Source organism: Manacus vitellinus, unplaced genomic scaffold (genome assembly GCF_001715985.3).
Source record: "Manacus vitellinus isolate BGI_N305 unplaced genomic scaffold, ASM171598v3 scaffold_47_pilon, whole genome shotgun sequence".
NCBI classification, from domain to species: domain Eukaryota; kingdom Metazoa; phylum Chordata; class Aves; order Passeriformes; family Pipridae; genus Manacus; species Manacus vitellinus.
In genome coordinates, this window is record NW_021940585.1 from 4,057,522 (window position 1) to 4,081,016 (window position 23,495).

General features: G+C 54.5%; 3 protein-coding genes across 3 annotated transcripts; 2 read left to right on the forward strand and 1 right to left on the reverse strand.

Annotated features, from left to right (window-relative positions):
- Positions 1 to 5,030: 5,030 nt before the first annotated feature.
- On the forward strand, positions 5,031 to 7,013 carry AVPR1B (arginine vasopressin receptor 1B). Its single transcript, XM_018079581.1, has 2 exons — positions 5,031 to 5,985; positions 6,706 to 7,013. The coding sequence occupies exons 1-2, from the start codon at positions 5,031 to 5,033 to the stop codon at positions 7,011 to 7,013; spliced, it is 1,263 nt and encodes a 420-aa protein (XP_017935070.1).
- Positions 7,014 to 9,610: 2,597 nt separating this feature from the next.
- On the reverse strand, positions 9,611 to 11,760 carry RHEX (regulator of hemoglobinization and erythroid cell expansion). Its single transcript, XM_018079582.1, has 5 exons — positions 11,744 to 11,760; positions 11,209 to 11,297; positions 10,788 to 10,931; positions 10,405 to 10,466; positions 9,611 to 9,817 (listed from the first exon to the last, which is right to left on the reverse strand). The coding sequence occupies exons 1-5, from the start codon at positions 11,758 to 11,760 to the stop codon at positions 9,611 to 9,613; spliced, it is 519 nt and encodes a 172-aa protein (XP_017935071.1).
- A 6,194-nt stretch (positions 11,761 to 17,954) lies between these two features.
- CTSE (cathepsin E) lies at positions 17,955 to 21,045 on the forward strand. The gene is made up of 8 exons (XM_018079658.1): positions 17,955 to 18,006; positions 18,610 to 18,727; positions 19,483 to 19,601; positions 19,694 to 19,893; positions 20,147 to 20,269; positions 20,361 to 20,502; positions 20,585 to 20,683; positions 20,881 to 21,045. Exons 2-8 carry the CDS (start codon positions 18,610 to 18,612, stop codon positions 21,043 to 21,045), a joined length of 966 nt encoding a protein of 321 aa, XP_017935147.1. The 5' UTR covers positions 17,955 to 18,006.
- Positions 21,046 to 23,495: the final 2,450 nt, after the last annotated feature.

A 23,495-nucleotide genomic window follows, 5' to 3' on the forward strand; every position in this document is an offset into this window, starting at 1 on the left:
TTTCCCAGCCTGGCCACACTGTCACTGCTGCCTGGGTGGGAATCCTGTCCCAAGGGAATCTTCCTTTCCCCTCTGTCCACACCACAGCACACGGACACAGATTTCCCCCCACAGCAGCCTGTCAGCAGAGAACAGGAAAAAGCCATTTGCTTCCAGCCTTGAAATGTAATTTGTTTGGGTTTTTTTATTATTATTATTGATTTTAAGGTTGTAAACGCTCTGGCCGTGTCTGGTTTTCAAATGCTAATGATGGTAACAGCAAAAGGAGATGAGGGAGCGGGGAAGGAAATTGCAGCATTTCACAGCTACCAAAGTCTTTAAACATCCCTGGCTATACAAGGAAACCAACAGGGAGAGTATAAGGATGATAAACAAGTAATTTGCTCTCTCGAAGATGCCTGTAGATTCAATTTTGCCTCTGGCAGTTGCCTCTACTTAAGCAGGTTTCCACACATGTGGGTCAAATGAGAAGACACAGCGAAACAACAAGGAAAAAAGTAAACTCTAATGGAGTTATCAGCTGCAATAACACCCCAGGATTGGATTTATTTTATTTAACAGAAGTCTCCTGGTGCTCTTCACCAGCCTGGGAGATGTTTCTGGATCCCAGGGAGATCCTCTCCCATGCCAGGGAGAGGAGGTTAGTCCCAATCCCACTGGTATGGGCTGACCTGTGGGGTTTGGGGGGCAACTCTGCTTTGGGGCATGGTTTTGGGATTCTTGGGGTGCTTGGGTGGGAAGAGCTGTCCCAAAGATCAGGGACACCAGGAGGATGAAGGGAGTGATGCTCTGAGACCAGCTGGGCTGTCAAATTCCCAGCTTGGACACAGCTACCCCCAGGAACAGCTCAGCCCACCAAGTTTATGTTCAAGGCAACACTTTAAACACTGATCCTTTAATTCTTTAACACAACACTGTCATCTTTTGTTGTTCTGCTTGCCAGTTTTTACAGCTTCACATGGATTTTCCATTAAAATCCAACTGGCTTGTTCTGCCCGGGAGAGTCCCCACCAGGCACCGCTTTGGGGCACTCACCATGTGTTCAGCATGTTTATTTATGCACCCAGACGTGCTGTCTAATATTAAAACAGGATCAGAGGCTTTAATTAAGTGGGAAAAAAACAAATCTGAGTGAGGGAAAGGGGGGAGGTGAGGAAAAGGTGAGGCTGACAGCCACTGCTGGTTTATAATTCCCTTAAAACAATGGAAGCTGCAGTTCGAGAGGTGACGCCTGCCCAGTTTCACTGGAGAGTTTTCTCCCTCCAGAATGCAACCAGAGGGCATTTAAAAGCATTTAAAAACAGATTAATGTTTTGGGGTGTTTCACCTGGTACCAGGATGGAGCAGGGCTGGGCTGGATCCTTCTGCACTCCAAGGAAGGGGAGCAATCACTCTGCAGAGAAATTTGTTTGCCCAAGGCAGACACCACAAGGTGACTTTTCTGAGAGCTCTTCACAATCATTTCAAGCAATGGAAAACTCAGATTATAGCAAGTTTTCAGCTTCCAGACTCCTCAAGTTTGAGGAAAGCAAAGGACAGTCCTACCTGGAGTGAGGTCAGTGGCAAGAGCGAGCTGGGCTTTGAGGTCCTGAAGTCTCCAAGAACTGGGAAGTCTCAGCAGTTTATATTTTCAGGAGGCAGTGGGGAGCTCATTTGTGGCTTCATTCTGACAGGGAGCTGGTATTTAATACAGTACCAGGAATTCCCAGCCCTCCTTCCTGCCCTCAGCCTTCCCAAGGAGACACCCCAAGATGCCATAAAGCACTTGCAACACCATTAATTTTACAGCATCTGAACCAGAGCAAAATGACCAAATCTTGCTTTTCCTGACCTGAACCACAAAAGGCATTTCAGTGATTAAATGCTACAGACAGACCAAGCCTGTGTTGTGCTGTCAGCAATAAAAGTTTAACAGCATCACACACCACAAATAAAATATTTGTGCTGAAAAGGGAGCCAAAGCAGCATATACAAACCCAAGCCAGCAAATTTTATTTATTTAACCAGCAAGCCACCCACAAAAAAAAAAGTAACCAGGTGCTGTGCCAAATGATTTAGCAATCACAAAACCTCTACCTCTGCTCCACAGAAGGAGTGGAGGATGCCAGCTGTAATAAAACCAGTGGTTAATGTGCTGTGCTTTGTGGTGTATTGGTGTTATCAGCTGCCAAAAATTAGTGATGCAACCCAGCATTGCCCTGAAAAACTGAATTTAAGAGCTTAGGAATCCAGTTACGTGGTCCCTGAGCTTCCCCCGGGGGGAAGGGAGGGATCACAGACCCTGTGACAGGAGTTTTCAGCACATTTCAGGGCTCAGGTCACCCTGCAGGGGGGATAACTCAGGTTACCCTCACCCTGCACACGTGCCCTCCCCTCCCTGGACACAAAAAGATGCATTACCAGAAAACTGCAGAGATTTCCTCATCATGAAACAGCTCCAAGCTCTGCTCCCCAGGGCCTGGTTTAGGGGAAAAAGCCTAAATAGCTGCAGGTGAGGCTGAGCCATCACTTCCCCAAAGCTCCCAGAGCCCTGAACAAACCAGCACCTTCCTCAGCCAGGAACTCCTGAGCTGCTGGGCTGGAGAACCCAGTCCTGGTGTTGCATCAAAATGTTCAGGAAACCCATGAATGAAAGTGAGTTTGGTTTTCAATCCATCTGCTCTGAAAAAATTTCTTTCCCGTGCTAATCTCACTCCCTAAAAACAATAAATTTCTATTTTCTGGGGTTATTTCTCATTTGCGAATTAGCTCAGGTTTCCTCTAAGCACCTTTGCAGGAGAATTCTCCATGTAAGCTAAGGTAAATCTGGAGTAAAAGCTCTGATTCCAAGGGAATTGCTCCCAAATCAAGCTGGTGCCAGAAAAAGCTGAGTCTGCCCTCAAAACCCTCTCAGTGTTTCTTTCTCTCTACAGAATCTGCACTTCCATCTCTGCCTTCCTCTCAGCCTTTCACTGCCTTGTAGGGTTGTGGTGTTTTTTTTTTGCACTGCCCTCTATTAATCTTCCAGAAAATCAGCTGTCTGATCACAAACACAGAAAATTACATTATTCACTGCAAACCTTCCTACCTCCAGCACCTCCACCAGGCACTCTCTGATGGGTACTTCATATCCGTGGGGTCTCATAAGGATGAATGTCTTTTAATTAGACACAAACTGCGCTCATTTAGGGTTATTAGAGGTGATCTGCAAATTTATTCAGCAAATAACTGCCTTTACACAGGGAATTTTGCTGTAATATCACCAGCCTGTGAGCTGGGGCAGCAGAGCCCATGTCCAGCAGGCACGTGCTGGGACAAAGCCCATGTCAGGCGATTTTTAATCCATCTTTCCCCCATAGGAAAAGGGAAAAAAAGGCTGGAAATGGATGGGTGGTTTCATTTCTTATTTCTTTACTGCCACCATTCAGTAGCCAGGAGGGAAAACAAAGCCTTAATGTTGCAAAATAGAAGTGAAATCGTGTGTGCACACACAATCACCAGGTGTATTTGTGTGTGTAGGCAGTGAAAATGTTTTGCAATCACACACCGTGTGGGAAAACACACTGAGGGCTCAAAAAAGAGTGGGAAGGGAAGGTGAGGAGGTGCCAGAGCTCTCGGGCAGGTGAGGGGCAAGAGCCTTTGAGCTCCAGACTCATCTGGATTTTCCACCACCCAATTTACAGTGCTCTCCTCCTGCTGAGCATCACCTTCCCTCTGGCACACCCCAAACCTCTGCAGCTCCCTTCTCCCCATCAGCTTTGCCCTTGCCATGGATCTTTCCCAGGCTCTGTGCAGATGAGAGATGGTGCAAAGGCTGCTCTGGGGATGGGCACGACCTCACTCCCCACTTTCGGGGTGGTTTCCTGTCAGATGGAGTGAAAAATGACACAATTTAGTTGAGGGCTCAGCAGCCCATGTCTCAGGGACAATCTGTGTCCCCCAGGGAAGGAAAGGGGGAGCAGATCAAACCGGGCAGCCCCGGGAGGTGGTGCCAGCAAATGATGTTTGCAGTGACTTTGCTGCGGGGCTGAGACCCAGCTGCACGAAACCAATGGATGTCTGACTCCTGCTGTGGGACACCCGCACCCCCTCGTCCCCAGGCTCTTGGGATGGAGAGATCCCAGCAGGAGAAGCCAAGGGCAGAGATTTGGGGGGGTGTGACTTGTAGGGACAGAGCAAATCAAGGGCAGGCTGTCCCCAGCCCTGATGAGGGGACGCAGGGGACAAAGGTGGAAGCGCAGGAGGATTCCCAGCCTTTGGCTCGTGCCCAGAAAATCCCCTGGTAAAATCCCCTGGCAAAACCCGGGGATGGCAGCTCCGGAGAGAGCGGCAGGAGGGGGATCAGCACTCACCTGTCTGGTGCAGGGTCCGGCAGCGCTCTGGGAGCGCAGGGGCAGAGCCGTGGTGGGGCCAGCGGGGAGGGACCTGCCGGGGGACAAATAAAACCCAGCCCCGGGGGACGGTGCTCACACACCGAGAGCACAGCCGGCAGACAGGCAGACAGACAGACAGACAGACACGCGCTTCCCACGGGCTGGGAAATGCTCGCCCGCCTGCCGTTCTTGGAATGAAAGGGCCGAAGGGACGCAGCATCTGTAGCGTTTGCTGTTGCTTTTGCTACAGGGAGAAGCAGTGCAGAGAACTTCCCTTTCCCCTTCGATTCACCAGCGCAGGGGGGATGCACGAGACGAGCAGTGAAAGGAGAAACAGGGGTTTGGGAACGGTTAGAGAAGAGGAAAGAAACATCAAGGACTAAGCAGGGGCTCCTGCACCTCTCTGCTCCACGGGAATATTTTTCCAGAGCAGCACAGGCAGAGAGGGAACTGCAGGTGCTCGACGCAGGGTTAGTGTGGTGCTGAAGGTGACAAGGTGTCCCGGTGTTGGGGACAGCTGGAGGAGGCACATCCAGCCCTCAGGCAGGGGCACAGGAGTTGGTGCTCAGGGGAAGCACCAACTTTGATTTCTCAGCCCTGGGGGGACAGGGAAGGGGTTAACGGGCATTGAAGAGGAGCATTGGAGCTGCCTGTGCTCCTGCACAGCTTCCCGAAGGGATGGAGCCAGGCTGGGGTGGGAACAGCACTCCCCACAGCCGGCCTGGGCTCGGCCAGGGGCTGCTGGGCCTGGCGGGGGACCCCAACCTGACGCTGCTGCACACCCGGGACGAGGAGCTGGCCAAGGCAGAGGTCGGGGTGCTGGGCACCATCCTGGCCATCGCCACCGTGGGCAACGCGGGGGTGCTGCTGGCCATGTACCGCCTGCGCAGGAAGATGAGCCGCATGCACCTCTTCATCCTGCACCTGGGGCTCACCGACCTGGCCGTGGCGCTCTTCCAGGTGCTGCCGCAGCTCGTCTGGAAGGTGACCTACCGCTTCCTGGGGCCGGACCCCCTCTGCAGGGCCGTCAAGTACCTGCAGGTGCTGAGCATGTTTGCCTCCACCTACATGCTCATCGCCATGACCCTGGACCGCTACCTGGCCGTGTGCCACCCCCTGCACACCCTGCAGCAGCCCACCCGCCAGGCCTACGCCATGATCGGGGCCACGTGGCTGCTCAGCTGCCTGCTCAGCCTGCCCCAGGTGTTCATCTTCTCCCTGCGGGAGGTTCGCCCGGGCTCGGGGGTGCTGGACTGCTGGGCAGACTTCGGGTACCCGTGGGGAGCCCGCGCCTACATCACCTGGACCGCGCTGTGCGTCTTCATCCTGCCCGTCGGCGTCCTCGCCGTCTGCTACGGCCTCATCTGCCACGAGATCTGCAAGAACCTCAAGGGCAAGACCCAGAGCGGTGCCCCTGGCCCGGGGGGGTCCGCAGGGGCTGCCCCTCCTGCCCCCTGCCCCCCGGAGAAGGGCGGGCAGCCCTCGCGGGTGAGCAGCGTGAGGACCATCTCCCGCGCCAAGATCCGCACGGTGAAGATGACCTTCGTCATCGTGGCCGCCTACGTGGCCTGCTGGGCACCCTTCTTCAGCATGCAGATGTGGTCAGTGTGGGATGAGGATGCTCCTGATGATGGTGAGTGCTGGTGGGCACGGGGGGAGCTGCACAGGGTGTGGGCAGAGCCTTGGGAACACGCAGGGGGCCCATTGAGTTTTTAACAAACAAGAGCTGTCTGTTATTCTGTCATTTTTTAAAAAAAATCACAGGGAAGGCTACAGGTTTTCTCCCCAGAGTCAAACCATTCCTTTCATCAGAAAAACCACTGAAAAAATAATGATTTCTGGCCATCATCCACAGGGACTGGCAAAGATGTGGGAACACCCGTGCCATGTCCCTTCCCTCATGCAGGAATTCACAGAGGTTTCATAAGTGTGTTTCTGATTTCATGGGTTGATTAATTTTTTTCCCCCTGGAAATTTTCAGTACCTCTCCTAGCCTGTCCATGGGTAGATGGAACTTTGTCCAAGGTCAAAACTCCTCTGGGAGATGCTTTGGCCAGCAAACAGGCTGCAGGAAGATCCAAAAGCTGCTGGGTCTCACCTCCCAGAAGGCTCCCTGAGGATGTGCTCTGGAACATCCTCACTGCAAAACATCACCCACCTGAACCCTCTGCCAAGGGTAGAGCCTGGCTCTGCCTGCACACTGCAGACCCTCCTACCCAAAGGAATGCCAGTGAGGTGGGATGGGAATGGGACAAAGGACAAGTGCCCAAACCAAAGAAAGCCCCCAGGTCCTGCCCACTGCGACCCTGCCCAGCCCTTGTGGATGTTTCCTCTCTCCCTCTTGCCTCCCCAGAGTCCACCAACGTGGCTTTCAGCCTCACCATGCTGCTGGCCAGCCTCAGCAGCTGCTGCAACCCCTGGATCTACATGTTCTTCAGCGGGCACCTGCTCCAGGACGCCGCGCGATGCCTGCGCTGCCGGGGCGGCCCCCGGGCGGGGCTGCGCAGACCCGCCTCCACCGGGAGCCTCTGCAGCAGGAAAACCACCATCCTGAGCCACAGCCACCACGCCAGCCCTGCCAGCCTCCCCCTGCACGGGGGCAGTGCCAGGGAGCTGTACCCACCCTGCGAGGAGGGGGTGACAGAGTCGGGCACGCTCTGAGATCCCGCGGTCACTGATGCCCGGGCACGTCCCTCCCCTGCCGCACCAGATGTGACACCACGAGCTGTGTGTCACAGCGGCTCTCCCCCCCCAGCCGGTAGCCTTCATTTTGCATAAATCTGATTGTTTAACCCAGAAAGCATCACTGTCCATCTTGTCCTTGCTGCTGCACACCCTGTGAGCATCGAGGGGGGGGATGGACAGAGCCCCTCCAGCCACTGTCTGACCACAGCACCCACCCCCCCGGGGCTTTAGGGAGCCTCTGGCTGCTCTCCTCCAGGAAGAGGGTGCTGCATCCTCCAGGAAGAGGATGCTGCACCAGCAAAATCTTCCTGGAGGGACTCGAGCTTTTTGTGTTTCACAGATGCCAGCAAAGCAGCCTGAGCACAGCAGGAGGCAACGTGGCTCCATCTGCTCGAGAGCTCCCCGTGAGTTCTCATCTCCCATCCTCAGGGCTTTGCTGGCCGAGCAGACAAGCAGGACACAGCTCTGCCCCGCCCTGGGGCACAGCACACTCACCCCTCTGGGCTGCAGAGCCTGTTCCTCTGCTCACAGGCACGTCTGGAGCTGACCCCCTGCCCACCTCCCCGGGGCCAGGGAGGGGCTGGAGCAAAGCCACGGGGCAGACACGTCCTCTCCTGCAGTTCACAGCTGTCCTGCATCGCACTGTGCCCGTCTGAGGGCCAAAAATGCAGCACTGACACCCCCAAGGAGCTGCTCGGAGCAGCCCTGGCCCCGCTCCAGCTCAGATCCTGCTTCCTTCCGATCCCTGGCACCTCCCATCAGATTTACTCACAGCCCCCAACCCCCGTGTGGGGCTGCTCTGGCTGTTCAACATCTGCTGCATCCCAGTGCAGAGCTGCTCTCAAATTGCTGCTGCTTTTGTCTTATTTAGCAGGGATCAGGGTGCCAAAACCACCCGGGTCTCAGACACAGCCTCAGGGAACTGGGGAGCACAGAGGAGGGGAGGTCTGGAGCAAGCCATGGCCTTGCAGTCCCAGCCTCCCCCAGGGAGAAGTCCCTGTTCATTGAAGGTATCCCAGAAGCTGTTTTGTGTAAGAATAAAGCATGGATGAGGCAGGAAAGAGCATCCATTTGCTCAAAAGCTGCTGATGGTCATGTAAAAACGTCCCAGCAAAGGTACCAAATCCCCTGCAAGCAATGTGTGTTATTCCTTCTGTTATCCCAGGCTAAATCTGTAAAAATAAGACACTAAGAGTAAAATATTTTGAAATCTTGAATTGTTTTCCCTTTTTAATCACCAGGCACTTGAATCAAATTTCCCAGACACTCCCACTGGCTGGTTTTGGCCTCACCTCCAGTTCCACATCCACACCTCTCCTGGCTTCTAGTGATGTTTCCCAGAGATGGGTTTGGGGTTTTGAACATTTTCCTTCATGTGCCCTTCAAGTTGGGCCAGATCTGCACAGCAAGGTTATAAAACCAGGAGTGCCTGACCCCCCCCCCCCCCCCCCCCCCATGATCAATACCCAATCAATTGTCTCACAACCTTTCATTAAAGCACTTTGCTGCCGAGCTGATTTGAAATGCACTTGGGGCAGCTCCATCCCTGAGGAAGGGGGGCTGTGCTGGGAGGCAGCAGCTCCATCCCCCTCACAAAGAGCTCCCAGATCCACACTCCCCCTTCCCAACGCTTTGGAATTTTATTTCTTTAATAATCCCAAGTAACAAAACGCAGAGTGAGGAGCAAGGACATCACCCAGGTGGGGAGAGGCCGACCCAGGCACTCAGGGTGCAGGGACAGAGCAGGGAAAGCAAAAGGTGGGAGACAGGGAACAGCATTCCTCCCCACCAGACACAGAGGGGTTTGACTTGCCTACACTCACGTGGAGAGCTGTATCCTTCAAAGCCCAGAAAGACCAGAACCCCCTGAGCAGGGGGGATATAAATCCCCTGGGAGCCCTTTGGACATTTCCCAGCTGGGTTGATGATTGTGGCTTTCAGCTGGGAGAGGAAGCTCCCCAGGTGAGCCTCCCTCCTGTCCTGGTCCTGGCAGCCCCCTGGATGTGTGGCCAGAGGTTAAGATGCCCACGTTGCCACCCCAACCCCAGTGGCAGCTCTGAGAGCAACAGGGACTTGGAAATATTTTGAGCATCAAAGCAAAGGGGGTGCAGGGAAGGGCAATGGATCAGGGCTTGTCAGGCAGTGAGGGCAACACAGGTGGAGAAACTGCATTTAACAAGATTTCATGAGGGTGATCAGCAAAACAAGCAGCATTCAGAGGAGCTGTCAGCCAGTCTGGGTGGGTATTTTGAAGATCACTGCATTTCCCTCCCTGAACTATGTCCCATTTCGAGGGGCTGGGAGGGGGGATGTTTCAGTTGCTTTCACAAAATGACAAAAAAGGGCCATCACACAAAACTGGGGAGCACATTTCAGCCTGGGTGGGAGCAACAGTTCCATGCACCACCCCACGCTCCGGGAACAGCGATGCCTTTAAGTAAAATGCCAAGTGAACTGCATTCCTTGTGTGGCAAGCAATAAGAGCTGCAGGCATCAGCCTGTGCCAGGCACTGCCCGAGGGAAGGGGCAGCCCTGGTGGTGCAGCTGTGCACTGACCAGCAGCATCCAGGGTGTCACAGCTTCACCTCGGTGTACTCCACAGGCTGGGATGCCACGGGGCTGGAGCAGGGCCAGAGATGTGCTTTCTTCTTCTTGGGGTCCACGTTGACATAGTCAGTGCCAGCCTTCATGTTCTCGTAGTCCTGGGCAGGGCCTGGCCCACGGCCTTTCCCTGGGAAGACCAGGGCTCTGTAGCTGATGTTTTCTCCTGAGCCTTGGCCCTGCAGAAGCAGCACAAACCCCAGGTCAGGCCCCAGCACCCACTTGGGGGTCTTTGCCCTGAACCCACTCAAAGGTGTTCACCCCTTCATAGAATCATGGGATGGTTTGGGTTCGAAGGGACTTTAAAGCTCATCTCATTCCACCCCCTGCCATGGGCAGGGACACCTTCCACCAGCCCAGGTTGCTCCAAGCCCTGTCCAACCTGGCCTTGGACACTTCCAGGGATGGGGCAGCCACAGCTTCTCTGGGCAACCTGTGCCAGGGCCTCCCCACCCTCACAGGGAAGATTTTTTCCTAGCATTCCTAATTTCCCTAACATGCCCAGTTGTGCCCAAGGATCTCCCTGGCCCCTGGGGATGTTTCCCTCTAAAAGGGGAACGCTGCATGTGGCAGAGGACAGAGGACAGCCACCACCCCAGCACCCCTGATGGCATCTCAATATGATTTGATGCATTTCCCCACCACCACCACTCCTGGTGCTGCTCTGGGGGTCTCGAACCAGGCAGGAGCCCCATGGACACAGTGCTGGCACCTCCACTGCTGGGCTGGGGCCGTTCTGGCAGAGGTTCTGTGCCCAGGGCTGTACCTGTGGGCAGGAGGGGCTGTCAGATGAGTCCTCTGAGGTGTCCGAGGAGGTGTCGCTGCTCCCTGAAACACAGGAGACATCACCACCAGCAGCCCTTCCCAGGGGGTTGCAGGAGTGCAAACTGAAAATCCAAAAACCACCAGTGTGAGCCCTCCCCACCCCACCCCTGACCTGTAGGAAACCAGGCAGGGAAAGCCCGGGGAGATACAGGAGGCAACTGGGCTGGTGAGTGGCTCTTGTGCCAGCCCTTTGCTGGCCACTTGCTCCTGTGGCCACCTCGGGGTCTTCCCAGCTCGGAAGGGAAGGCACATCACACAAATGCCAAGCCTAAAGTTCCCATCCCAGCGCCAGGACAAAGCCCTGTTGCTGCAGGACCCCCTTACCTGCATAGGCTGGTGCTGGTTGTTGTGCCTTGGCCCCTCCTGCTGATGGGGTGGGATCCGGGGGGGGCTGTGCCATAGGGGCTGGATCCAGGGTGGGCTGTGCCACAGGGCTGCTGGACCCCTGCATCCCATGGGAATGCTGGGCTGGGACCAAGAGGAGAGTGAGCACCTTGCCCTGGTTGTGCCCAATGCACCCCACACCCCACACGGACCCCCACTCTCTGCAGGAGCCCCAGCACTGCCCCACAGCAAACCCCAATAATTATTGCTGTGTGCTGCTCACATCACTTACAGCTCTCCCACAGCCTGGACCCCAGCACAGCACAGTGATGCTGGTGCTCCATCCCTGCCCTGACCCTTTTCCCATTCCACACTGGGGCCCAAAAAATGAAAAAAAACCCCTAACAGGACAGTAAATTACCTATTTTCCTGCTGAGCATGAAGTAAAGTGACAGCAAGAGGAGAGCATACAGGAGCAAGGTGACAGCTGAGATGATGACAAATATCCACCTGAACAAGAGAAAAATATTTTGTCCAGCTGAAATAGCAAAATTCTTTTAAATCTCTCAGGTACTGTTTGGCTGCTGCTGGTTTGAGACAAAAGGGTTGCTGGTAGTTTTTGAGTTTGCTTTTTGTCTTTAAGGCAACATGCCCCAAAATCTGGGGTTTGGTTTACAAGAATGACTGGTGTTCCTTGCACTTTATTTTTGGGTGCCTGTCCTCAGAAGGGTTTTTGAAACCTTCATTGCCAGTGGGGGTGTGTGGTGCTTGAGGGAAGGGAGGAGTTACAGATACTATAGAATTATAGAATGTTTGGGGTTGGAAGGGACCTTTGAAGCTCATCCAGTCCAACCCCCTGTTGAGCAGGGACATCTTCAACTAGACCAGATGGCTCAGAGCCCCCCAGCCTGGCCTTGAATGCTTGCAGGGCTCCTCTCCCAGGGTGTTGTACTCACCACTCACAAGAGATCATTCTCCTGGTGAGGCGTCTCCGAGGTCTTGGGGGGACACAGAGAGGCAGCAAGACCTGGTGGCAACCAACCAAAATGGTCCCACTGAGCTTCACACTGCTCCTCACGAGCTGAAGATCAGGCTCAGCACTTGAGAGAGGTGGTTGGACACTGTAGATGTAAAATAAAGGCCCCCAGCCCTCCCTCTGTGTGAGTCCTCCTTGTTCACACCCTCCCACGGCCACAGGCTCTCCCTGCCCTTATCACTGAGCTTAATGGCTTTATAAACTGTCACCTCAGTCCTATCTGCTACTTGACAGGAGCTCCCAGGCTCCACTGTGGCCCTGAGAGCAACAAGAATTGAAATTTATTCTTCTCGCTTTAATCCTATCTCGTGGTTCCTTCTTTCTTTTTTCTCTTAATCCACCAAAAAAAAAAAAAAGAGAGAGAACTATAATCTGAAAAAAAAATAAAAAACATAGAATAAAGTAACCAAAAGAAGGCTGTGGGTTGGTGTGAGGCTCTTGCATCAGTCAAGGTCCAGACAGAAATATCAGAGGCCCTTCAACACCTCTCTGTCTGAGACACCTCGGATTTAATTCTAGGTGAGCACTTAAATCCTGGTTAAGTTAAGAGGGCTTAAGACAGAAAATCAGAAAACACAAATGCCTGAGCTGGGCCCCTTGGCTTGGGGCTTTTGGCCATAACACCCCAGAGATTTATAATAAAGGATGGCAATCGAGGTGTTCATTTCGTGAGCTTTCACTTGCATAAAGTCACTTCAAATTTTCACTCAGTGCCCATAAACTCTCACTTATAAATGGCTGACAGGGAGAGATTTCAGCTGAAGCTTTGATACAGTGATTAAAGAAGCCATGATGATATGGCTGATGGACTGATAGATTGATAGTTACAGCAAAGGCATTATCCATCCTATGGATCAGATTCCATAATTTCCTCTATGACACGTTCCTCAGTGTAATTCATCAAAAGCTTTTCTGATAACCACCACTCTCCTGTGAAGTCCCACTTCCCCAAACAGTCTGGCAACAGCCAAGCTAAAAGCCCATTCCTTGCTGGAATCTTCCCCCTCCCTTATTAAACTGCTCTGTCCCCAAATCTCCTTCTCAGGGGGCTGCCATTCTTAAAAGGCTCATTTCCTACCGAGGGGCAGGCCATGCTGCTGTGGCAGATAAAGATCTGAAAAGCGAGCTGCTCAAAAGGAAATTGCAAAATAAGACCCAAATCCAACTCTCAGGGGCAGGCAGGCTCTTTGCTGAGCCGGGTAGGGCGAGATGGAAGCGCCGATACGCGAACGCGTTGTCGAAATCTCTGTTTGGAGAGAGCAGCCAGCCAGAGCCCAGCAGCACATGTACTTTTTTGGGTCTGTCAGGTCATTTCTGTGGGCCTGCCACCCTCCAGATCCTCAGGACATGAACCCTTTTCAAGCTGTGTTGGAATCAAGGCCTGCAAAGAGCTGCTCCTTGGCCGCTTGCCGAGAGGTCAACGCAAGACGTCTACGCTCCATCTAAAGGTAAGAAAAACCACCAGAACGCCTCAAATTGTTTTAATCCCATCAGAGTCAGGCCTTGCTGGCCCAGTTAAAGGCCAGAGCTCAGCCTGGTGGTGGCACATGCCTGCAGGCTCCCTTGGAGGTGGACACACCCAACCCAGCTCTCCTCCTGCTGTTCCGAGCATCGCATCCCACGCCCGGCGGAGTGCGAGACCCAGCGGTGATTTACCTGGGGCAGCAGAGCTCTGCACACCTCCTTCCTGCAGGACTGGGGCAGCTGGAGCCTGGGAGGCAGCAGGATCTAAGGATGTTCCAGCAGCATTTTCGCAGGGTCCGGCGGCTCAGAGCGCTCGCCAGCTCGGTGCCGGATGCGGTCCCGCTCTGCCCCCCTGACGATGGCAGGGACGGGCCCACATGAGGTTCCATGACACCTCCCCCCTGTCAGCTGCCTCATTTAAATATATTTGGGTGTTTCTCTGCTGTTCTGCAACCACTTTGCTCCAGGGTTTGGGACCCTGCACTGCTTGACCGGGTTCTGCGTCTTGCTCCGTCTTCCAACAGCTTTGTGCCAAAACGCAGCTGAGCTTCCTTGGAGCAGAGCAGTCCTGAGGGCAGGGAGCCAGCTGCAGTCCCCAGCAACTCAGCTGCCACCCAAAAAGTGCTCTGGGTGCTTCCAGGTAAACATCTTCCACAGGGATCAAATATTTTACCTCACAGAGGTTGTGGTCCCAGCACCTCGTATGAGGGTGGATGGGCCTCCACCTGCCCACGCTCTGGGAAGTCTTCTGGCTCAGGAATAACTTGCAGCATCACTTAATGATGGGGTGCAAGCAGCAGCCTGGCAGACCCCTCCTGATGGTTCCCACCAGATTTAGGGAGGGCTGGGCCACTGCTCCATGAGAACTGAGCCAGAGTTTAGGTGCTGGGAATTCCCTGCAGCAGCCTGGCCTCTCTTGTGCTTTTTCCCTGGAAGGAGACAGGTCAGGAAGCCTTTTTGCAAAGTCCCTAATCATGGGGATGGCACCTGCTGGCATTTCACCATCTCCATCACCCCCACAGCAATCCTCTCCCAGGGAGAAAACATCCCAACATCCCGGTGAACCCCCTGGACCTTCTAAAGGCAAAGAGAAGAACAGATCCCAAGAACTACATACCACAGGAACTGCACCACAAATTGGGGTCCCCTGCCACATCCCCACCATGGGTCAGTCATTTCCCACATTCCCCCTCATCCCCTGCAGGATCATCAGTTCCATCACCAGGAGATGTTAGTCCTGCTCTACCCACGACTGCTGTGCCACAGGTAAATATTTAACTGAAACTTGCTTGTTTGTTGTTGTTTTTTTTTTTAATGTGAGTGTTTGCTATTGCAGCATTTCTCTCTTTCAAGTGCTCGGTGATGGATAAACAGATTAACAGGTGGGAGAAGTGTTTGATAAACGGAGGGGAAAAAAAAGGCCTTTTTAGGACACGCTGCTTGGGCATGATTTGAATCAGCCAGAGCTCTCAGTGGAAGTGGCTACACTAAAGGAAATGCATAAAAAGGAACACAGATAACATATTTTTAGCCTCAAAGCAGGTTTCTTGCATGAGGAAAGCTCCATACATAGAGCTGGCAAGAGGTGAATTTTACACCCAAGGTGCACAACGTAATTCTGAGGCACCTGAGGGCAGGTTTGTGCAGCTGAGAGGGTGAGACACACCTTGGGACAGCCCCTGCCTGGCAGCAGTGCAGGGCTGCACAAATATCACCAGACCTGGGATGCTCCAGGAGCTCGAGCCACCTTTAATCACGTTTCTTTGGGGTGTAAGAGCTTTTTCTGCTGTTTTATTAACAAGACGGATTCAAAGTGTCCTAAATAATGCTAAATAGTGTCCTAAATAATGCTAAATAGTGTCGTAAATAATGCTGTGTTTGGCTCTGTCATTCTGGGCTGCGTCCCAGGAGCAGGCAGGGATGGGCAGCACAGGCAGGGACAGGCAGGGACAGGCTGATCCTGAAGAGTTGAGGGGCACCACGGGTTGAAAACAGGACATCTCTTCCCCCTGCAAACCCAGTGTATTCCACATATTGAGGTACAGCTGAAAGTACACACGAATCAAAGCCTTTTTGTCCCAGTTTTCTGGGCAAATATGGCCAAGTTGCTCCCAAAAGACAGAAAAAAACCCACCCATTTTGCTCCACTTGAAATAAAAATGTTGATGCACCTTTGAGAATTTAGCTCTTAAAATTCCTTCTAAAATAGCTAAAAAAGTAGAAATGATTTTGCTTCACTTCAAAAATTTCTAAATGAAAGGTTTGGGCCCTCTTTATGACTTTCATCTTCGCATTTTCATGCTGAATCTGCTGTTAGGAGTTTGCAGATTATGATGATCCAATTGGGGAATCTTTTGAACAAAATAAACCATTTCACTACAAGTGTTTGGCGTGTCTGTGCTACAGCTCACCCTCACGTTTATCTCTGAAGCCCAGTGACCCTTCAGGCTGGGTTTTCTGACAGGATTTTCGGGTTATAAACCATGTCTGGAACAATCCACTTGCTGCTTTCAGCTGATCTGGCACTTGCTGCAGCTGCTTTTGTTTTAGGAAGTTTCTTTTTAATCCATGAATATGTGATTAGGACAAGAGGGGAAATGCATTAAATACATAAAGTACATTAAACTGCATCTTAAAAGGGAAACACATAATCACTTGGTGTAAAGCTACTCAGTAAAAAAACACTGCAGCCACCAATCTGGGCACAGGGAAATGCAGGGAATTTTCATTTGACTGGGAAAAATATGTCAGCATCTGCCACCAGCATCCACTCTGCCTTGCCCTGCATCTCTCTGCTTATGCCAAAAAATTTGATAAGATTTTTTTTAAGCTTAATCTCCCTGCAAAGCTGCAGAGAGGAGGAGCCTTGGAGCATCTCCCAGGGGCAGAGACACAATTCTCTCTAAAAAGGAGACATGGCTTGGCTCTCTCACAGCCCCACTGGTACCTGGGCCTCACAGGTATGGACTTTGATTTCCTGGAGGAGGGCTTTAATTGGATAAAACAGACTAACTGGGATAGATAAAAAATTTATTACCACAGTGCTAAGGGTAGAAACCCCATTAAAGAGTAAAACACCTGAGTAAAACCCCCCCTTTGTGGCCCCAACCATTAGTGCCACAAACATGGAAAACAAGGACAGCACAGCATCATCCCTGGCCTGAGAGATGGTGGCAGTAAGAAAACCCTTTCCTCCCCCCACTCACTTCCCCACTCGCCTCCCCTCATATCTAAAGGCTTTATTTGTTCATCAGCATTTTCTGTTTGCACTCAGAGGCTTTAATGAGACGCCCGTCCCGGGTTAAACAAAACTCACAGGGGACGAGCCCATTAGTGGCTGTAAAGCAACAGGGAACTGTCTCCCATGAAAAGCCACTTCTTCCTGGCACCTTAAAAGGGAAAGCTGGAGATTCCAGAGCAGTCCATCACTGCTAATTAGTGTTTTCTTTTTAGTTTGGTGGCTGCCCTGATGCTACAAACGCATCCTTTTCCTGCACTCCCTGCAGCTGCAGGGGTCTGGGGCACCCCATGGCCACGGGCAGGTCCCTGGGGTGGAGCTGTGGTGCAAAGGAGAGGGGGGAAACGCTCCCCCGGAGCATTTTGGGGGGATTTCCACTGGCTGTGTGACTGCCAGCGGGCAGGGACTGCTGTTGGGATGAGCGCCCCGTCCCGCTCCCGCTTCCCTAAGACCTTCCCTGCCCCAAAAGCAGCCGGCACGGCTCCCTGCAGGTCCCCCCCACGCCGACTCCCTCACCCACAAAAGCAAACTTGACCCCGCAGTGCCCGTTCTGCCTCGCCTGGGACGTGGCCAGTGATTCATGCCCGGTGCCCGAGGCGGTGTTGACTCTGGCAGGGGCGTTATCGCGGGCGCCGGGCGGCCCTGGGGGTATAAGAACAACCTGCAGGTTGTTGGAGGCCACTGAGCCGCCAGCATGAAGCGCCTCCTCCTCCTCGCCATGCTCTGCCTCTCCCTGGCCAGCGGCCTGAAAAGGTAAGGGGGTCCCCGAGCTGCACCCCAGTTCCCCAGGCTCTCGGAGGGGCTTTGCTCTTTGGGTGCTGCCAGAGCCGTGATGAGTGGGCAGAGCTGAGCTGCCCCAGCACAGACACCTTGTGCTGGCACCACACTGTGGTTTCTGGTTTCTCACATGGCTCCGTGGGCTCCATCCCTCTGGGCAGACCCCGTCAGCAGCAGTGGGATGAGGTGGGGTCTGTAAACAGGGGCTGGGCGAGCAGACAGGGCAGAAAACACTGGCATGAATTCCCCTTGGCCCTGCTCACCTCCCCCAGCCTGAAGGCCCTTTCCATCAATGACGTTGAGCTCCTGCCCATCCCATCACTGCCAGGACGTGCATCCTCTCCTGCCAGCTTTGCCCTTGATTTGCTGCCTCCTAAAGCAGACCCAGTCCCCCCCGTTTCGCTGGGCCTTGGCTCTGCAGTGGGGGATGTGGGGAAACAGGCTCTGGACCTGCATCCTGGCTGTGCTGGGACCCTCAGGGTGGGCACGGGGGCTGCAGGACTCCAGCAGCACCCATGTGTGAGTGACCAGGACCCTTCTCCCCCAGGGTGCCCCTGACGCGGCGCCGCTCCCTGCGGAAGCTGCTGCGGGAGCGTGGGCAGCTCTCCCACTTCTGGAAAGCCCACGGGCTGGACATGGTGCAGGACAGCGAGGACTGCGCTGCCTTCTCAGAAGCCAACGAGCCCCTCATCAACTACCTGGATGTAAGCAGGGCACAGGAGTTTGCCGGAGCAGTCCCCAGTGCTTCCCAGAAATCCCACGCCCGCAGCAGTGCCCGGCGTGCCAGGACTCGCTGCCTGCCCGTGCCTGCCTGGCCCTTTGTTCCCGGGAATGTGGCGATGAGGACAAGGCAGAGCATTCATGGCAGGCACTGCCAGCCCTCTCCCTCCCTGCTGCATTCCCCCCACCCCCGAGGAGACAGATTTCCTCCAAAACTGACTCGTTACACACTCGTCAGAGCAAGTCCCACCACAGAGGACCCAGAGGTGGAGGGGCTTCCCCGGGCTCATCCCATTCCCCAGCAGTGCCCTCACAGCCCCTTCCACTGTCTGCATCCCGGTGATGAGGGTCTCCTCAGGGCCCAGCCTTCCCAGGAAGAGGATGGAGCCTGCACCCACCATCCTGCCTTTTGTCCTCAGCTTCCCTTGTTGTCCCTTAAATATTTGCCTCCTTTATTTCACCTGGCGTGATGTGACTGTGATAGAACCCCATCCACGCCCTGTGGTCACCCCACCACAGGCTCCCCTTTGCCAGAGTTTCTTTGTGTGCTGCCAACTCACGGTGGTCCCTGCTCCACTCTTTGCTAGATGGAGTATTTTGGGCAGATCTCCATCGGAACTCCCCCCCAGAACTTCACCGTGGTGTTCGACACGGGCTCCTCCAACCTCTGGGTACCTTCTGTGTACTGCGTCAGCAAAGCCTGTGGTGAGTACAGTCAGACCAGTGAGGCCACGGGGTCACCAGCACACCCAGCTGAGCCCTTTGGGGGCCCTCCCCACCCAGCTGAGCCCTGCAAGGCACACACAGATAACAGAAACCTGGGGGGCAGTCGGGGGAGCCCCAGTGGGTGTGTCTGCCCAGGAGTGGGTGGTGATCACACCACCAGGACCCAGGTGACATAGGCCATTCTTGTGGGAGCCTTTAAACAAACAGGCAGAGATGGTAGTACAGAATAGGGCTTGTCAGCAGGAGCAGGGTGGCAGGAGTGGGAAGGCACAGCTCTGGGCTGGCTGCCCGGGGGCTCGGTGGGTGACAAGCACTGGGCTTGTTCGGGCTGTCAGCGATGAGCCAGTCCTGCTGCCATGGGACATGGAGCATCTCTGAGCAGCCCCAGGGCTGCCCCAGAGCCCAGGGGGAATTGGGGAATATCACTGGATACTGCAGTGCCTGTGGGGCTGCTCCTGGCTGCAAACCAGGAATAGCAGTGCTCGTCTTCGGGACTCATAAAAACACCACACGAGCTAATCCCGCTCCTCTACCAACCCTGGCACCTTTCAGTCAGATTGAAATGGGATAAATTTTATCCCTCCTCAAAACTCCAGCACAACCCTTGGCAGTGTTTCGGTGACACCACCCTCCATCATCATTTGTCTCCACTGGCCGTGGTGGGGGCTCCTGGCAGCTGTGGCTATGCAAAAAAAAATCACATTTCTGCTGACAGATCCCATCTCCTCCCCCAGCTGGACACGCCAAGTTCCATCCAACACAGTCCAGCACCTACCAGGTGATAGGGACCCCCTTCTCCATCCAGTACGGGACCGGCAGCCTGACAGGGCTCATCGGATCCGACCAAGTAGCCGTGAGTCACCTTTGGCTTCTCCTGCTCTGGGCAACTTGCCTGGGACTCACCCACGGACTCAGCACCCCCGTGGAACCCCCTCCTCCCTGCAGGTCGAGGGTCTCACCGTGAGCAACCAGCAGTTTGCAGAGAGCATCAGCGAGCCGGGAAAAGCCTTCCTGGACGCCGAGTTCGACGGGATCCTGGGCCTGGCTTACCCCTCGCTGGCCGTGGACGGCATCACTCCTGTCTTTGACAACATGATGGCACAAAATCTGGTGGAGCTGCCCCTGTTCTCCGTCTACATGAGCACGTATGGACACAGCCTTGCTCCGGGGTGCTGCTTAGAGCCTGTCATTGCTTGAGGGATCAGGAGGGCCTGCTGAAATAGAGATGTTTGACTGAGCTGGTGAAGGGGGTTTGGTGCCAGGCTGAGCATCACAGACCTTTGGCCTCACAGGGATAGCGTTTGTGGGAAGCAGGCAGGTGTAAATCCACCCATTTAAAATGTTATTTGCAAAGTCGACGGGGAAAAAACGCCTCATGGCTTTTCCTCCTCCCTCCAGGAACCCCGAATCCCCCCTGGGAGGAGAGCTGCTTTTTGGGGGTTTTGACACGTCCCGCTTCACGGGGACCCTGAACTGGGTGCCAGTGACCCAACAAGGGTACTGGCAGATCCAGCTGGACAAGTGAGTGGTGCTGGACAGGGAGGGAAGGCTGGGCTGGGGTGGGGAGGAGCAGGACAAATCCCTCTTGGTCCTTCTCTCTCACCTCTTCCAGCATCCAGGTGGGTGGGGCAGTGACCTTCTGCGCCGAGGGCTGCCAGGCCATCGTGGACACCGGGACATCGCTCATCGCAGGCCCCACCAAGGAGGTCAAACAACTGCAAAACTACATCGGTGCTGTGTCTGTGGATGGAGAGGTGAGAGGCAGGGTGGGGAGAGGAGGGGGCAAAGCCCTGGGAGCCCCACCCTGCCTGGAGTGACCTCCCTGCTGCGTTGCAGTTCGCCGTGGAGTGCAGCAACCTCAACGCGATGCCCGACGTGACCTTCACCATCAACGGGCTCCCCTACACGCTCAGCGCCCAGGCTTACACCCTCATGGTATGGCTGTGGCACCACCACCCCCATTCCCAGCAGCTCCAGTGACAAAGGTGGCCCAGAGCCACGCCGGGAGCTGAGCCCTGTGTCCCAGTGGGTGACAAGCCTCACTGCTCTGTGCTTTGTCACCGTTCCTGCAATGTTTCCGTGGGCACGAGGCTCTCAGGCTCATTGCCAGCTTTGCCCTTCTCCTCCCCCAGGAGGAAGGTGATGGTGTGACCTTCTGCCTCAGCGGCTTCCAGGGCAATGACATCCCCCCTCCGGCCGGACCCCTCTGGATTTTGGGCGACGTTTTTATCCGTCAGTTCTACTCCGTCTTTGACCGTGGGAATAACAGGGTGGGGTTGGCCCCTGCTGTCCCTTAGGGCTGGGGCATCCTGTGGGGTAGGAGGGGAACAGAGCTACCAGGATGCTGCCCTCGGGCAGGCCAGGGGATGTCACTGCTGCATCGGTGTCCCCAAGGGGGTGAAGACACCTGAAGAGCCCAGCAGAAGGTCAGTCCGTGCCAGGACACAATTTCACAGTGAACACAAAAACATCTCGAGCAGCTCCGTGATCTGCTCTGTAAATTCTGTGTTTTTTAAACATGAGCCAATAAAAGCTTTAATAAACCAAAACCTGCCCTGCTTGTGTCATCAGGAGCCCAGCAGTGACCCTGTGGGTCTCAACTGCTTTGCACTGGGGTGTAAAATCCTCCTCCCCAGATCCTGCCCTCCTCCCTCGGTGACCCGTGGCACTGCCAGGGCTGTATGTTCAATGTGGCTGGAGCTGCCCTGCTCTGGAGGGAACCTTGGCAATGCAGGATCCAAAAGGTCAACCTCATGGTCCTTAGCTGGGATTTCCACAGGGGCAGAAAGAAGAGGATGCTCTGCCCAGGTGGAGCTGGCTGTGGGCATCCCTGGGCATCCCGTGGACCTCAGGCCACCACTGTGGGCAAGGGCAGGGACTGAGGGAGCCCTGGGAATGCACACCTCAGTCAACTGAGCTGCTGCTGGTAAACAAGAAGGGAACATGGAGACTGGAAAGACCCTGGGGCTCTTCCTGTGCCATAAAACTCCCAGAAAAACCGGTGATTCCCACTGAATTTTTCTTTGATTCCCTGGAGGAACTTACAGAGACAACGTGGCTGCTGGGTGCTCAGCAAAAGAAAGGGCAAAGCACCTGCTGAGATGTGGGCTGGGCTGTGGGGGGCTGTGGGGTCCAAGGAGTTGCTGCAGCACATGTGACTCGCTGACAGGGCAAAGGATGTGTGAGAAGGCAGGAGCAGCCGTGGCTCATGCATGAGACACCCCAGGCACACAGCGAGAAAGGGAACAGTGGAAAAGGGTTATTTTTATCCAGGCCTTTGCTCCATTTGCTGACACTGAAACAAGGCCCTGCAGCGCTGACTCCAGGGTGACAGGGTGACAGGGTGTCCCTGTGCCAGACCAGGCTTCGTGGCTGCTCCATCATTCCCAGGGTTGGGTCTGAGAGCACTGGAATACTCGGAACTGGTTGTAAACTTGGCGGCTCAGCCTTGTGGTTTGCAATAAAAGAAGATATCTGCCTTACTCAGAAACACTGATTGTGCCACTGACCAAGTGTGGGCTCTGTAACGTTTCCTGTGTTGACTTCACCTCAGCTCTGCTGCAGTCAAAGATAAGGTGCTGGGGCAGCTGGACAAAGGTCTCCTCTCCCTCTTCCACCTTAACTCTTAGCACACCAAGGTGCTGCCTGGCACCAGCCCATCACCACAGCCACAGGCAGGGGGGAGCATCCAGCTCCCCCAGCCTGACAAGGGACCACCCAGAGTCCCCAAACAGCAGCTGGCACTGAGACATGGCCCAGCCTGGACTTCACCAGGACTGCTCTGGTGCCATGTGCCCTTGGGATCCCAGAGCATTCTTGACAGGTTTTCAGGGGGATGTTGCTCCAGAAAATACTAAGCATCCCAATAAGGAGCAACCCACCTCCTGCTGTCCCCCAGGGAGGCTGAACAGTGTAAGGAACAGTTTCATCACTCGGATGCCTTTTGCTTTCTTCCCTTTCCCTCACTCTCACCACAGAGAACAGCCCGTGCCCTCCCTGTTCACCCCAGCCTTTCCTCTGCCTCTGGCAGCCCCCAGCCTGTGTTTCGTGGTCTCCCAGCTGCGAGACCTTCCTCATAGTCACAGGGCACCAACCCCAGCCTTTTCCTCTGAACTGCTGACATGGTGGAGCAACCAGGACAGCACTGAACCTGTGGTTGCTGAAGCTGCTGAGCCACATCTTGGGCATCACCTCCTCCACACCACTGCCTTCATCCAGGGCGAATCTCACCCCAGGAGAGCAGAAGCTTTGGAAAAATCCTGTTTCTTGCGAAATCAAACAAAAGCCAGAGCTGGCTCTGAGCCTGGGCTGGGCACCCTGATGGGCACAGCCCTCCTGCCCAAAAGCAGAAGTGGCTGAAGGCACCAGCTGTGGCAATGCAACCACAAACCCCATCTCCACTGGCGCAGAGGGGCATCGATCATCTGACTGGGTGAGCAACCCCCTCCCACCAGGACATGAGAGAGGAACGAGGGCAGAAGTTTCTGAGGGGGAGGCTGAACAGTAAAGTCTCACTGCAAGGACAAAGGTGAAGCAGCATGATGAAAATAGGCTGAAAACAGGGATTAGGAGAGATCTGCTGCAGGGAAACATCAGCCTTTTACCCACCACCAGTGAGAACTGGCTCAGGTGCTTCTGCCTCATCCCAGCTCCTCCCAGTGCCTGCCCTCTGGGGGAAAAACCAGATTTTTCTGGCCATACAGGTCCCAAAATTACATCTGGGGAGGAGGAGGAGGGTTTGTCCTGC